The sequence below is a fragment of the Nelumbo nucifera genome, chromosome 1, assembly GCF_055504915.1.
Source record: "Nelumbo nucifera cultivar China Antique chromosome 1, China Antique-T2T, whole genome shotgun sequence".
Lineage (NCBI taxonomy): Eukaryota > Viridiplantae > Streptophyta > Magnoliopsida > Proteales > Nelumbonaceae > Nelumbo > Nelumbo nucifera.
This window is the reverse complement of record NC_142649.1, coordinates 62,449,126-62,465,402: the sequence shown is the minus strand read 5'-3', so window position 1 is coordinate 62,465,402 and position 16,277 is coordinate 62,449,126. Positions and strand designations below refer to the sequence as shown.

Genomic DNA, 16,277 nt, shown 5'->3' with positions numbered 1-16,277 from the left:
ATTGATTTGGAGTAAGGAATTTGAGAAATTTCCCATGGCTAAGTCGAATTTCAAAGCCTGTCTGTCACATGAAATGAAAGTGGAGCAACAAATGCATATTAAACAAAAAGGCACACCAACTTTATACTTTATACTTCATACACATTTTATATGAACTGGCTACCAAAGAAGGCATTTTCTTATATCTTAAGAGAAATATATTCATTTGGAGTAAGGAATAACTGGCAATGAAGCAATGTATCTACATTTCCAACCCATCTCTTTTACTCGTGTATTTGTAACATCGTGACTCGACAGAGATCGGGAAAGAGATGATACCATGACGAGGAGTTGCAGTAGTTCTAGCAACTCATCTTTCGTTTCTTCATTTTCTTCATGGCTTTTGTTTGTTTCAGTTGCACTTCTTACGGGAATTACTGTTTGTACACTCACTACCGAGACCTCCTTTTGGCTTTCTTTGTCTTCTACGTGGACTTGGAGCTCTGCTTTTCACGTCTTCCCATCATCACCATCTTCTTCTTCTTCGAAAAGGGATGAGTCATTAGCAGGAGAAGAAGCTTTGCCTAATTCTTCCAGCGATAATGGTTTTTTGCCGAGTGTGATCCCAAAACAAACGGATCTTCTTCCACTATCATCAGTAAGAAGAAAGATGCAATGTTAATTGTATAGTTTCTTTTCTTTCGTTCTTCAAAACAAAAACACAATTTAGCTAGATCGATATTTTGTTTTTCTCCGAATTTTAATCCTTAAAACTACATGTATGAACCTGGATATATACAGAAAAAACATGAAGCTTCAGAGGACTTGGCGATGAGAGGTTCTGAGGTTGGTGTTAAGAGATATAGCAAATTAATGAGGCTGGAAGCAGGTCTCGCTAGAGCCCGTGCTTCCATAAGAATGGCATCTGCTCAGAGTCGGAACCAAACATCAACGCATGATGACGACGATCCTGATTATGTTCCTCGCGGCCCAATTTATAGAAACGCTTTTGTATTTCACCGGTATTAATTCAATTAATTAATTCCATCAATCTAGCTTGTTTAACATATCCTGATAGAACTGTTATTGGTTAATGTTTGTTTTGCAGGAGTTACTTGGAGATGGAGAAGATATTCAAAATATTTGTCTATGAAGAAGGAGATCCACCACTGTTTCACAATGGGCCTTGCAGGAGCATATATTCAACAGAAGGAAGGTTCATTAACGAGATGGAAAAAGCAGGAAACCATTATCGGACCAGAGACCCTGATGAAGCTCACGTTTATTTCCTACCCTTCAGTGTTGTAATGATGGTTCAGTTTCTCTATGTCCCTGATTCCCATGAGATTGATTCCATTGGGCGGACGGTGGTCGACTACATAAACATCCTTTCAGCCAAGTATCCCTACTGGAATAGAAGCCTCGGCGCAGATCATTTCATGCTTTCCTGCCATGACTGGGTAATTATAATAATATTCTTTGCACCGCCATACTTGTAACTACTGTGACATGCTTAATATAATAAAGGGTTGGTGGGCCTTGGGTTTGGATTGAAATTGATCAACTAGGCTTTGTTACCCAAGAACTTGGATCAGGCCCAACTTTCTGGCCTAGGCCCAAGTCTAGGCTGCTAGAAACCAGAGGCTTAAATTTGAAGCCCTGGCCTAGGACTCATCAGTGTCTTGTCTACGTGCACCCCAATGTTTTAAAAACCGACCCACTTTTGTTTTCGAGTCATGGGTCACCGGTTTGATCCATTGTGTGAGTGTGTGTATATATATATGTTTGTATAAATATATATTTTATCAATAAATAGTATATAATTATATTTTATATATAATACATATTATTTTATATTTAATTTTTTATTTATAAAAATATTAAAAATTATGATTCTAGGTTGAAAAAGGGGTTTTTTTACGAAAATAGCAAAACAAGGGATGCATAAATCTAGAAAATTGTCTAAAAATAAAAAAGAAAATTCACCCCAATTGAACATCAAAATTAAAATGTTTTCTTTTATTTATTTATTGGACACTTCTCTTCTCTTTAGGCTATGTTTAGTTTGAAGGAATAGGGAAAGGAAAGAAAAGGGAAACATGTAAAAACCTTTTATAGGTTTTCCCGTCTTTTCCTTCAAACCAAACACAGCCTTAGTGCTGAGTCTCAGGAACATGGCTTTTCGCGACTGGGCTAGCCTAGGTTGAGCTACCAAATTGGCAATCGCAGAGTGCTGAGGCTTGTGTACGTAATTGTGTTGGGTTACAGGGACCACGCACATCTGCCTACGTCCGTGAGTTATTCGACAACTCCATACGGGTTTTGTGCAATGCAAATACGTCAGAAGGATTCAATCCTTTGAAAGATGCATCGTTCCCAGAAATTCACCTTAGGACCGGAGAAATCACAGGGCTTCTGGGTGGTCTATCCCCCTCTCGTCGTCCTTTGCTTGCATTCTTTGCCGGACGTTTGCATGGGAACATACGACTACTTCTTCTACAAGAGTGGAAAGACAGAGATAAGGATGTCCAAGTCTACGATGAGCTCCCAGATGGAATGTCGTACAACGAGATGTTGAAGAAGAGTAAGTACTGCTTATGCCCAAGTGGGTATGAAGTGGCTAGCCCAAGAATTGTTGAGGCCATCTACGCAGAATGTGTTCCAGTGCTAATATCAGATCATTACGTCCCCCCATTTAGTGATGTTCTGAATTGGAACTCCTTTTCAGTACAAATTGCAGTCAGTGACATCCCCAACATCAAGACAATTCTATCGAGCATTTCGCAGACTCAGTATATAAGAATGCAGAGGAGAGTAAAGCAGGTGCAGAGGCATTTCGTGGTGAACGGACCGCCACAGAGATTTGACGTCTTTCACATGATTCTTCACTCAATTTGGCTCAGAAGGCTTAATATTCACATTCGCGACTAACTCTTCTTCTTCTTCTTCTTCATAATAACAGATATTTGACGTCTTTTACATGATTCTTCACTCAATTTGGCTTTGAAGGCTCAATATTCTTTATGGCGCGGCCAACTCATTATTGTTTGATTTGTTTATATTTGTTAAACGATAGGAGTTTGACAAGCTTGAATTTGTCTATAATTGTGTTTGAGCTGCAGTGATCGCCACTCTCTCTAAGCTATGATATGATTCTTTGCTACTACACGTTATTGCTTGATCATCAATCGTGATGATGTGTTGATGCTTGAAAATGGAATAGGCCAAATCAAACTCGCGAGAGAGAGGTCGACTTCAGAACAAAAATACTTAGTTCACACAGAACTTGGATTTGGAAATAATTGTTTCTCTTGAATTTTTGTAATGGATCAACGTGCATATATATAATGTACAAAAGAATTTAAATTTAAAATTTAAAATACAACATAATCCCACAAATCTCGCTGATTTGTTAACCCAACATCATGATTATTAATAGAAAGGATTACGTGTATCATTTTCTTTCCTCAACACGACGCCACAAACTAAGGGTCCGTTTGGTTCTTAGTGGAATTGAAATCGAAATGGTCTATCGACTATTCCCACAGTTTGTTTGGTTCAAACAGGAATGAAAATTAAAATCAATTAGAATGGGAATGGAATTCTGATTCTACCTAACCAAACTGTTGGAATAGGAAATTCGGAATGACCCATTCTGATTTCAATTTCAGACTTTTATTACAAACCAAACAGGCCCTAAGTGTGCTCTTGTTTACTTTGAGGGTGTTTGGTTTCATTTATGTTTATTGAATAAATGTTTTGTACTTGTGTGACTGCAAAACTGAGAAAAGCAATTAACGAGGGCGTTTATGACACATAGGCGCCATTAGGCACCATGTCAACAAAATGGGAGAGATGCACAGAAACCAAAGTTTGTTTTTTACAAACTTCAATACACACAAATGCAATTAATGAGGCATTCGCTGATGGAGCGCCTTGTGGCACTATCAATAAACGCTTACTCAATAAACATAAATGGAATCAAATATATACTTTGTCTCTAAGACACAAAAAGGCGTTTCTTTAGAGCCCTTTGTTAAATATGTCAGCTGTTTGGTCCACTGTTGATATATAACGAACAATTAGATTGCGAGTGGCAACTTTGTTACGAACGAAATGGAAATCAATATCTAAATATTTCGTTCAAGAGTGAAAAATAGGATTAAACGTTAAATGTGGCAAAGAGACTGTCACACCAAGTGGTGGAGAGGGGAGAAAAACACAAGTTAACGGAGAAGGGATTCAACCCATGTGATCTCTGCCTTTTGCTTCTTAGAACACCAAGGCACCAAGTTGGGCCCAAAGAAGATAGCATAACCTGTGATGGTTTTGCGGTCTTCAGGATCACCAGCACACTCCGAGTCGGAGTAACCTGTGAGTTTGAATGAAGAAGACTGAATAAGTAGATCATGATCCGCTGTATTCTTAAGCAAACACACATGAGTAGGCTTGTCAGGATCAATGAAGCTTTGGGGTTGAGTCAACCTCTTTTGCAATGTCGCATTGAGAAAGGCAATTGAAACATTGAGATTCTAATTAGTCCAATTTATGCACTTTGCAAAAGATAGAACCAATTTAATAATGGTGGGTGTGGGTTTCACCGTTAGGCTAAATGTTTCCTTGTAATCAATGCCTTCTTTTTAGTGGAAGCGATGGGTTTGGCCCACCTAATCCATGTTCTTAAAAATCCATCCATACCCCCCCATTCTAGAAGTAAGGTTTTCTATGGGTCGCATGATCCATAAGGTTTAGGGTGGGGTTGGGTTGAGGGTATCCATTGGGTCGGTTGTGTCAAGGGAAGGGGCGAAACTCAGGGAGAAATGGGTTAGGAGTCTCGAATGTATCTGTTCACCTAGTTGAGGGGAGGTCTTCGTCGTTGAACTTCGAAGTTTGCTTTTCACCCCCGCTGTTCTCAGTAGCCGATGGCAGAAAGGTGGAAGGTTTTCCGCTCTATTCACCCCCGCTTGTCACCTAGATCTCTCTTTGCTCTTTCTACTATGGCAAAAAGGCGGAAGGTTTTTTGCTATTGCAGTGATAAATGGCAGGTTCAAGATTAGATCCACAATAGATTTGGTTCAAACCCAGATTTGTGTTAATCGTCTTCCTCTATTGAAGATAGGGTGATGGCAGATCTAGGGGGTGTAAACGGAGCGAATTCGAATCGAATCAGGCTTGATTTGAATTCGAAGCCGATTAAAAATATAAACATTCAAATTCGATTCGATATTTGATGGTTTTTGAAAACACTAAATCGAATTTGAATTCGTTTATATAATCGAATATTCGATTTCGATTCGAATTCGACAATTTTTTAATGTCAATCTATCCCAACTTCACCGGACGAATAAGAAGAAACCCAGTTCAAAATTTTTTCTCATTCTCTATTGATCCAACCTCAGAGAAACAAAAAGAAAATACAAATAAAAAAAGTTTTTGAATAATAGCCATCGATTTGGTATTGCTATGTTGGCGTGCTCTGCAACAAGCATAGAGAGATCGCTATTGGTGTATTCTACAATGGAGAGATTATTGATCTCCATATTCAGCTCCACAAAATGAATAGAGAGAGAAAGAGAATGAAATTCAATAATAAAGAATCAAAAAGGTTTAAACTTGTAAAACTGTAACAAGCCATAAAAGGCGGAAAAGAAATGCAGCCACGAACTGAAGAAGAACTGAAAAGAAACACAGGCTTGAATCGAAGAAGAAGAAGAAAGTGAATAGTAAAGTTAAAATGATTCAAATGCAAATAGCGGGAGGTAATAAATGAGACAAGCACCGATATTAAAATAATATTTAAAATGTGGGAGATAATTAATGCGGCATGCTTTTTATTCAAGAAATCATCATAAGAAATAGTAAAATAATACTAACAGGTGGGAGATAATTAATGAGACATGCATCTTATTCAAGAAACCAGCATAAAAAGTATTTAAAAAAATAGTAAAAAATGAAAGATAATTAATGAGACATGCCTCTTATTCGAAAAGTCATCATAGCCTCTGAAATAGTTTGTCCTTATTCAACTTTTTCTATTAAAATAATATTAAAAAAAGTTTTTCAAAAGCCATCATTCGTGTACTTTAATAAAATGATAAAATAATATGTTTATTTAATATAAATATAATTATAATCATCATTTATTATAATTATAATTTATATAGTTACAATCTTTATAATCGAATATCGAATCTCGAATACGAATTCGGATTTTCGAATACCATTTACATCCCTAGGCAGATCTGGTTTCACAAACATATATCCACTGCTTGTAATTTGGATTTCCCCATCAATCGAAAAGGAAGAGAGGGTGGAGTTCGTAGGATTATTCCAAGATTAAGCATGTTCAATTTCTTTTTGGATACTCAAGAACTCAAGAATCAGATATTTTTTCTCTAACTTTCTTACATTTTCCTATATATTTTTGAAAAGTCCTATCAATTTAAAAAAAATGATAAAAAATTCTATAAAAAAATTTCCTACGTTTTTATCTTTTGTTTTCTTGTATTAAACAAATTAAAAAAAAAATCTATCAATTTCTGAAATTTTCCTATGCTTTTTTACCTTTGGTTATTTATTTTCAATTTTTTACCTTTGGTTTTCTTGTCTTTCTGTAATTTTTTGTTTTTTTTTGTATTTTTAGTGTTTTCTATAATTTGCAATGTTTCATAACTTCTGTTGTCCTTTTTTTTTGCAATTTAGACATTTCCTATACTTTTGTTATTCTTTTGCAATTTTGTGTTTTTTCTGTAAATTTTTTATAATTTCTTTAGTTTTTATGCAATTTCTATTTTTCTATTTTATACTTTTCTACATTTTTGCATTATATATATATATATATAAAAGGATCAGATGATCAATATGGATGGATTGATACTCAATCCACACCCAACCCATCCCAACACTTACCAATTGCCACGTGCCATTTTGTATCAAAGCATTGCACTCCTCTGCCATAGCATTGTGCCACTCAGCATGCTTAGAGGCTTGGGTGAAAGAGAGAGGTTCAAAAGGAAGTGGGGAGTCCAATGGGTGTTTGGTGATAGTATAAGCTTTTGGTTTCCAAATAACAGTTTTGGAACGGGTTTGCATGGGGTGGGTATTTGTAGTAGAGGGGGTAACAACAGGTAGACCATAAGTATGTGGATTGAGTGGGCTGTTTGATGCGAGAAAAGTGTGTTCAAATTGTTGAAGGAGATGCATTTGGATGGTTCAGTACGTGGGATTGGTTTAGGAGAGGTATGTAGATTGGGTGGTATGCAATTAATTATGTGCACTGCTGTCTTGAAAGCATGAATCAAAATTTAGTAGGGAGATGAACATGAGATAATAGAGCTAGTCCTGTCTCCACAGTGTGAGGATGCTTGCTTGTGCATCGTTTTGTTCATGTGTGTGAGGTATGACAAAATCTTATAGGTAATTGGAGAGAGTTTATTAATACTCTCCTCCCAAATCAGATTGTAGGCTTTTAATCAGATTCGACAACACTTCTGAATTGAGCAAATATTGAAAGAACGTCTATTTTGCATTGAAGAGGAAATAACTAAGCATATTTTCTGAAATCGTCCATAAGGCGCAGTCTGGAAAAGAGTACAAATACAAATATATATGGTGCAAATATATACAAAATAATATAAAATACAAGGTTTTACATTGTATTTCTTCCAAACTGAGCCTATACAAAATATAATACCAAAGCCACCATGAGATGGGTGCAGGTCCCCAAACGTTTAATTAGATAAGTTCAAGAGGTGAAGAATTAAATGCAAGGTTCAAAGTATCGATATGATATGTGTTTCGGCCATATCGTATCAGAACTTAGAAATGGGGCATATTGGACCATATCTTTTTCAAAAGATATGATACAATATGTCTAATATGGGGCATATCATATCGATACTTTGAAACATGATTAAATGGCATAAGAGTGAGGTGATGAGACTTGCCTCTTTAACATGCTTCATAAGTAATGTTTTCGAACTGCCATTGACCTGGATGGTTGGACTGTTCAGCCCAGAAATTGTCCAAACAACCGGTTTTGTTTTACCCTAAATCTGGTCTTTGGCCAAAAACCGTTGAATTGATTAGCGACCCACTGACCAGGCGATCAAACTATCGACCCATTCAATGGTTTTTGACTATTTTCTATTTTATTTTATTTTATTTTATTTATTTTTATTAAAATGGATCATTTATTTGCACCGCACAATCAAATCGTCAACTTAGAAACCAATGGCCAGGGTCGGTTTTTAAAACTTTGCAAATAAGGGCCGTTGACTTATTAAAGGTGATAGGAAGACCAGCCGATTATTACTTTGTGAACCAGCCCCATGTTGTGGTTTACCAAGTTGGTGGAGCCAAATATCAAGTTGTGTTCCTCTCCCATAAAAGCTGAACTGCGTGGAGATTTATTGGTGATGAATTTTTCATTGACCAACTAGCACAAACCATCCTTACTCTCCCCTCGATTAGTGGTATCCCTGTAGTTCGATCCTTGATGATAAAGAAATCACGATGAAATTCCACCACAACATCATTATCTTTAGCTAATTGATAAACAGATTACAGGTTCTTCTTAATAGAGGGGACATGTAAAATTTCATTCATATTCAGTATCTTGCCATTGGAAAGAAAATGAAAAGAAACAATATGGGCTATACCTGTACCATCTCCGACTTGAGCTTTTTCTAGCCTGTGTATTCTGAGTGAATGGATAAGTTTGATAGATCTACTATAACATGATTTGACACACCTGAGTCAGGATTCCAGATGTTTGAGAATAGTCCTGAATGAGTAGTAGTCATAATGTAGTGAAATATCGATGTGCAGGTTGTGAACAGAGATTTGACAGATAATGCGTGGCTAAAGGTATCTTTGATATCCACCATGAAATTATTGATGCATGTTGGAGTAAGAATTTCCTTTGCCTTGGTATTGCACTTTTCCCCTGTGTTGCCGGGATTATAATGTTCTTGTGATTAAGGCTCAATTTGGAAGGAGTATAAATACAAATATGTAAAGTGAAAAACCCTATATTTTGTATTATTTTCTATCTGTTTATATTGTATATATTTGTATTTGTATTTTTCTCAAACTGAGACCAAGGCTCAGTTTGGAAGGAGTACAAATGCAAATATATAGAGTGCAAAACATTATATTTTGTATTATTTTGTTTGTATCTGCACTGTACATATTTGCATTTATACTCCTTCCAAATTGAGCCTAAGGCTATGTTTGGTTTGAAGGAAAAAGTAAGGAAAGGAAGGAAAACCTATACATTTCCCTACTTTTTCTTTCAAACCAAACACAGCCTAAAGGAATTTCCTTTACCTCAGTTTTGCCCTTGACCTTGTTAATCGATCTTGTTCTGTTGTTGTTGGTTGAAGTTTCTTGTCACTGCATTTGCAGATGGGAGTTTGAAGATCTGACCGGGTATAAGTAAGTTCTGCAAGTCTAATGTCTTGACTCAAAAGCAGGTCATGTAAGGCTCTATTTGGTTCACAGGAACAGGGGTTTGGACTTGGAATTGAAATGAATCTATCCTGATTCCAACTGTTTGTTTGGGTAGAATCAGAATCTCATTTTCATTCCTTTTGGAATGACATTCCCCCATTTGAGAGAATGATTATTCCCTGCTATTTTCTTGGGAATGAAATCTCATTCTTGCTAATTCTATTTCCCATTCCCATTCTTATATGAACCAAACAAATAATGGGAATAAACGACTCCGATTCTGATTTCAACTGCAAACCAAATGGACCCTAAGTCTTCAAAAGTAACAGGTTTAGTTCTGGTGTTTATTGCTGTAACAAAGGGACTATATTTGAAACCTAGACTGCTTAGTACTGAAAGGACCACGTCAACATTTGGTAATGGTTGATCAAGTGCAGCTAGAGCATCTGCTCAGTAACCGAGTTGGATCCTTTCTATATTGTATTCAATTGGTACCTCAGTTGCTGAACTCTTGCAAATGAGCTAGAGGCAAAGGTGCTTGTAACTTGTAAGATGACCTAGGCCTCATGAGAGGACTCAACACTCATAACACTTCAAAGAGTGATGGGATTCAGTCACTGCAAGGCCCGCTCAAACAACCATCATAGCCTTGCATTAGGAATATCTCCCCATGAAATAAAAGCATAAAAGTACAGAGATGTTCCCGGTACAAGGCTGAAAAGGCTGTTCGAACGCTGCTCGAACAGTATTCAAACGGGCCTTGCAGTGACTGAAGCCGATCTCCTTCAAAGAGACTCATCCAACTCAGAATTATTTGATTGGGTTTTATTGGATTAGTAAGGATTACGTGTATGATTTACTTTCTTCAACAAGTTGAACAATAATAAACCCCTGCGTTGTAGGATGACTTTATTTCAATGACTTATGAGCTAAAATGTGCATGTGAGGCGCCAATATTAACTTTGTTTCCAGGGTATCCAAAGAGATCAAATCAATCTTCCCATAATGTTCCACTGTATATCTCTGCCGTGTACTGAGAACATCTCCTAATGTTGATATCAGGAGAAGTATTTTCAATACACGGCAGGGATGTGCGTGGGACGTTACGGGGGCAATCTTGTGGGGGGCTGATTTGAACTCCCTACATTCACTCCTCCATCCATTTATCTCTCTCCATAAGCCACGGTATCGGATGCTCTACGTCACATCATGTTAATGCAATGGTCTTAACGCAATGTATTCCGTTCTCTATGTGACTATGTCCACTCAAAATGTTAAAAGAAAGAAAGGGCAAATAGATAAACGGCACGATGCCAAGCGATGGTCTGGGTAAATTACAAAGATGCCCTTGTATTATGGATCAGTGACAAAACCCTCACTTTTTTTTTTTCGCGATAAAGGCCCCCCTGAATTTTGGCCATTAGGTAACACTGTTGAAGGCTAAATCTTGAACAATGGTTTGGGATTCATTAGAAGGGGAAAAGAAAAAAAAGAGAGAGAAAGATGGGATGAGAAATGTCCCCGGGTTGGACGGAGCCCAATCGGCCGAGCACTGGATTCTACTACAATCCCAGCCAAAGGGGTCTCCGTTGACAGTTCACGCAGGCAAAATCGTTTTCCAAAGCTTGGAGCGCAACTCAAGTTGTCCAAGTAGCTTCAATGGGGGACTCAGAATCAAACACAGAGGAATGGAGAGATCCTACTTTGCAAACGTCAGGGTTACTCCTGTTCTTAACGTTTCAATCTGTTTGCTTTGAGGCTCATAAAAGTCAGGCTCTGTATTCAAATTCGGTCAATTGTGGTGCTTGTTTTGCTACTGCTACCAGTGATGTTTTAAGAATTCCCTTTTCCAAGTAAGGCAACATACGACTTAAATAGGAGCGTGCAGATTGCAGGGATCCACTGAGACTGGTCTAATCGTCATGTACACTAAGACATGGCAGCAAACAGAGAGAGATCCCCGGCCTTCTCCCATTGGTGGGGTAAGAAGCACAATGTAGTATGGGGCCAAGTCCTTTGCACAAGGCCGATTTGCATAAAAGCATCATAAATTGAGAAATCCATTGCACATTGTTGTAGCACAGTTTTTGTTGTTAAATGGGTTAAGTCCCATCAGATGATTAGATTTCGGTGTCGTGGAATCCTTTCCTCTTTAACTAACTTCATAACATTGATGTTTTTATCAGTAGTTTTCATTAATTAAGGTCACATTTGGTCACATAGTGGTATGTTTCTAGTGTTCCAATGAACAGAATGATTCTTTCTTTAACCTGTTTTTTAATAATGAAGTGGCTAATTGAACTTTCAAGAGAGGAAATGGACCAACTAGCAGACCGATGCCTGTAAGGTCATAATAGAGGAGTTTAATATAAAAGAACAAAAGAAACAGAGTCGGATTGATTACTTGGTCCTCTCTTCTGATATTTATCTGTTCAATAAGAAAACCAAAAGATCAGTGTCCATATCAGAGGAGTTCAGACCTTTTCTCCATTCCCAGGACGTACAATTCAATTATGTTAATGAGCTCTACCTCCTTCCTTCCTAGAGTGAAGGAATGGCTCCTTCCTAAGTGGGTGGCTAGCCAACTACGCCTCACATCTTTGAGAGGATCTTAAACTTCCAGTTATGTGATATGTCTGCATTGAAAGAAGAATACTGCAAATGGAATTGAAACAAGAGGCTTAGTGGAGTCAGTAATGCCTGAGAGAGAGAGAGAGACCATGGCTTCTCGTTTTTATGGTTTTGCACTTCAGTCAGTTCTCTCATTTTGCTCACCTCCGCCTCAACTTCCCCTCAACACTTTGGCACTTGGCCAGCGCATTCAACTTGTGATAACCTCATTTAACTCTGATCAACAACCCAAGTGCATCTGCCTCTAGCTCAATGTTAGTTCTACAATGAGCGCTTTTCCTCTGAAGAAGACGCTTGCATTGCATATGTCAAATCTTTGCAGATTTGAAGTTAATCTCTTTACTTGCCCAGCTACTAGTATTAGAAAAGTACCATCACTCTTCGTCTTAAAGCCCACCAAGGTAGAAAAGTCCAGGGACCCACTACTTCAATGTATTTGTTGATTAAGAATTTCGCTTCATGCTTTAGCAAATGTATTTTGTGCAATGAAGTTTCTTAACGGTTACAAAACCAAAGATCAGGAAAAAAACAACAAAGAGGAGAAGAAATAGACGATTGAATGCAAACAGACCACCAATGAGTAATCTTAGAATTATTGTATTGGGTTTGGGTTGATAATTTAAGGCTCCATTTGGTTTGTAGGAAGATGTGGGTGGGATGGGATGGGATGGAAAAGTATAAAAATTTAACTTTTCAGTGTTTGGTTTTATTGGGGTGGGATGGGATAGGAAAGTGTAAAAGATGGCATTGTTCACCTTCCTCCTTCGTTTGAGACGAACAGAAGCACGGCTACCCCTTCAAATAGAAGACACCACGATATTGTAAAACCCCTTCTTCCTCAGGAATTTCACGAATAGAGGCACGGTTGTTCGTGGCTATTTCAGTAGAATGGGAAATAGAATATATTCGATTGTGGTTGTTTCAAACAATATCTCTCCGATTAAAATACAATGATCCTATATCTTTTCTTCTGCTAATATTGTAACTCCTTCTTTATGAGAAATTTTTGTCCTTTGCATCGTTTTAACCGATGTTAATTTTGGGAATCAATCAACTTTTAAGTAGAGTATCTGGGTTGCTTTTCACATTAAAACCCTGAATAAAGGAAAAATAAGGAAAATAGTCTAGCGGTTTAGAAGAGATGATTCTAGGTGACATTGGGCTACGAAATTGAGGTAAGTACATTTCTGGGTAGGACGATGAAGACTATACAGACCTCTGCGAAATTGAGGTCTATACAGACCTCAGTAGGACGGCGATGAAGACTACGAAATCGAGGTTTGTACAGACCTCAGTAGGATATGAAGACTACAAAATTGAGATCTAAATGTTTTCTAGGTAGGATGATGAAGACTGCGAAATTGAGGCCTATACGTTTATGGGGAATCGTCTTCATCGTCGTGCCAAGACTCCGACTCTAATTAACCTATTGATGAATTAGAGTCGGAGTCTTGGCACGACGATGAAGACGATTCCCCGGTTCATCCTTCCTCAAAACATGCGCACTCTCGCTAGCTCCTAACTCCCTTCATCCGAGCCGAAACCTCTCGTTGAGTCCGTCATAGTTTGAAGAGGAAGAAGAGAGAAGACGAAGGGAGAGAAGATGAGGGAGAAGAGACAACAAGAAGACGGAGTTGCACTGAGAAAGGGAGAATCGACAGAGACAGGAACAACAAAGAGAAGAGGAAGACAAACCCAGGGATAGAGATAAGGGACTATGGCCTATTCGTCATTGCCGAGAAAGGCAGAAAAGGAGGAAGACGGAGTCGCACTGTTTCTCTCCTTCCTCTTCGTCGTCGCTGATTCGCTTTTCACGGCCTTCCCTCCTATACTCGTCATGATAGTAAGTGGTAAAAGTGATTTCCCAGTTTTTCCACCAGGGTTGCACTGTTTTGGTGTGACCCCGATTCCATGATTTTGGGATTTGTCATCCCACGTCTTTTCCATCCCATCCTTCCTTTTCTCTCAAACCAAATAAAAGAAAAGGAAATATTCCCTTTTTCTCATCCCCATCCCACAAACCAAACAGAGTCTAATAAAAAAAAGGGCGATAAAAAGAAAATACAAAAAGTTTTGATGGATATTTTGGTGATTTAACGAACATTCCATTATCTGACTTTAACGGTTAAGGGGTACTTGTTGTAATTTACCCTTCATTTTATCACATTCCCCTCGCTTGCATGTTGCGTTGGGTTTCCAACCTGATCGGTAGACTATAAAGACTGGCGAATACCGAGAGTGATATGACGAACGTCTACAATTAGCAGAGGGTTCACTTTTGCTAAGTGCGGATAGGGCAGGACATAACTGTAATTAGACAAGTTTCTACGATTAAAACTTTAAAAGCACCTTTACCATCTCCCCTCTCCGGCTCTCCCTACTGGTTACTGCTTGAGGATTTAGGATTGTACAGTCAATATTACTTCTTCACCCTATCACAATGGAAGCAGACGAAACAACAGAGGAAGAAGAAAACGAAGACATGTTTACTGGGTTAGGTGGGGAGAAAGAGAAATGGATAAAGCACTACTCAACCTCACATAGAATCTTATTGGTTGGTGAAGGAGACTTTTCCTTCTCTCTTTGTTTGGCTAAAGTTTTCGGTTCTGCAACGAACATGGTCGCTACATCTCTAGATAATCAAGGTAAGCATATACATCTCCATCTCTAGATAATATCATTTATACAAGTTTCTGGGTTTTCTATTCTTTGCCTTTTCCTTCTCCCTGTGATTGATTTTAACCTCTAGTTCTATTATTACTTGTAACTATATATAGATTCACTGGAGCGTAAATATAGTTATGCCATTGGGAATGTGAGAGAGCTAGAAGAGATGGGTTGTGTTGTCCTGTATGGAATTGACGCAACCAAAATGAGCCACCATTTCTTTCTCAGGACTCAGAGATTTGATCGAATCGTCTACAACTTCCCTCACGTGGGGTTTCTCTACCCTGAAGCTAGTTACTTCCAGATAGAGTAAGTCATTGGATGTTCTTTGTGAGCCCAGATTTCTTACTCACTTTTCCTGCCCACTCCCTACCCGCCCTGAGTTGCAGCCACACATCTCTTAATTCATAATAGAGATGTATGGCTCTAATTCACGGCGGGTAGGAAATCCCGAGTGGTTCTGAGGTTATGATGCATCATTCTTACCTACTATGAAGAGTGAATAGATTCAAAAGCAAAACAGAAGATCTGAAGATTAATGGAGTTAAGAATTGATTTTTTTTTTTCGATTGTGATGGACAGATTGAACAAGAAGCTGGTGAAGGGGTTTCTGGAGAACGCCAAGATACTAATAAGGGAAAAGGGGGAAATACATTTGACCCATAAGACCACCGATCCCTATGACAAATGGGATGTTGTTAAGAAAGCGGAGAAAAGAGGCCTGGTTCTACAAGAGAGTGTTCCCTTCTGCAAAGAGGATTACCCAGGTTATAGCAACAAGAGGGCACATGGTACCTCCCCAGATGCTCCATTTTATTTGGGAGAGAGTAGCACGTTCAAGTTCAAACTGAAAGTCTAAAAATCCAATAGACAGACTGAATTATTAAGTTTGAGGCCACATGTTTGTTTGTGTGTCTGTTTAAGAATTCAGAAGTTATGGCTATGCTTGGTTCAGCTCTCTTTCTTTTTCATTCTTATTCAACATGAAATTGTAAAATGAATAAGAATGGTAAAAACGAGTAGAATGAGAAAATATTGTTATGAACCAAACATTTTTTTTTTCTAAACAATGAATTCTTTTCAAATTGACAAGTGTCTTATATTACTCATTTTCATTTAAGAAAAATGTGCTAATCATCATAAACCGCTGGCTTTAAGTCTCCAAACTCATTGACATGGATGTTTACTTGTTGGCATAAGTTCTCACAGCAATCCGTTAATAAACATTTATGATGGTTTTTGTAGACCGTTTATGACCATTAACATAGAGTTTCTTTAAAGAATGAAATTGAGCAAGATGAGGTATGATTATTTTTCATGTGGTAGGCTACTTCAATTTTTATGCTATGGGCTAATTTTCATTCTAAAATGAAGTTTATGGCAAGAATTTTGTAACTAGACACTCTAATGTTATTCCTTTTGCCCATTTTTACCCAGAATGAGAAAGAATTAAAAGAGAAAAACAATAAGACTTAGAGCAGTGAATCAAACATAGCCTGGGTTGAAATTTGATAAGAGTGCCACTTTTGCTCCATTGCAGTTGTTCT

The 16,277-nt window shown here is 37.9% G+C and overlaps 2 protein-coding genes across 2 annotated transcripts; both read left to right on the top strand.

The window, feature by feature from the left end:
• Nucleotides 1-290: 290 nt before the first annotated feature.
• Nucleotides 291-3,145, top strand: LOC104594314 (putative glycosyltransferase At3g07620). The gene is made up of 4 exons (XM_010254558.3): nucleotides 291-637; nucleotides 781-1,001; nucleotides 1,088-1,439; nucleotides 2,248-3,145. The coding sequence occupies exons 1-4, from the start codon at nucleotides 320-322 to the stop codon at nucleotides 2,908-2,910; spliced, it is 1,554 nt and encodes a 517-aa protein (XP_010252860.1). The 5' UTR covers nucleotides 291-319; the 3' UTR covers nucleotides 2,911-3,145.
• Nucleotides 3,146-14,313: 11,168 nt separating this feature from the next.
• LOC104594315 (uncharacterized protein At4g26485-like) lies at nucleotides 14,314-15,816 on the top strand. The gene is made up of 3 exons (XM_010254559.3): nucleotides 14,314-14,708; nucleotides 14,841-15,039; nucleotides 15,313-15,816. Exons 1-3 carry the CDS (start codon nucleotides 14,504-14,506, stop codon nucleotides 15,587-15,589), a joined length of 681 nt encoding a protein of 226 aa, XP_010252861.1. The 5' UTR covers nucleotides 14,314-14,503; the 3' UTR covers nucleotides 15,590-15,816.
• The last annotated feature ends 461 nt before the right edge of the window (nucleotides 15,817-16,277 follow it).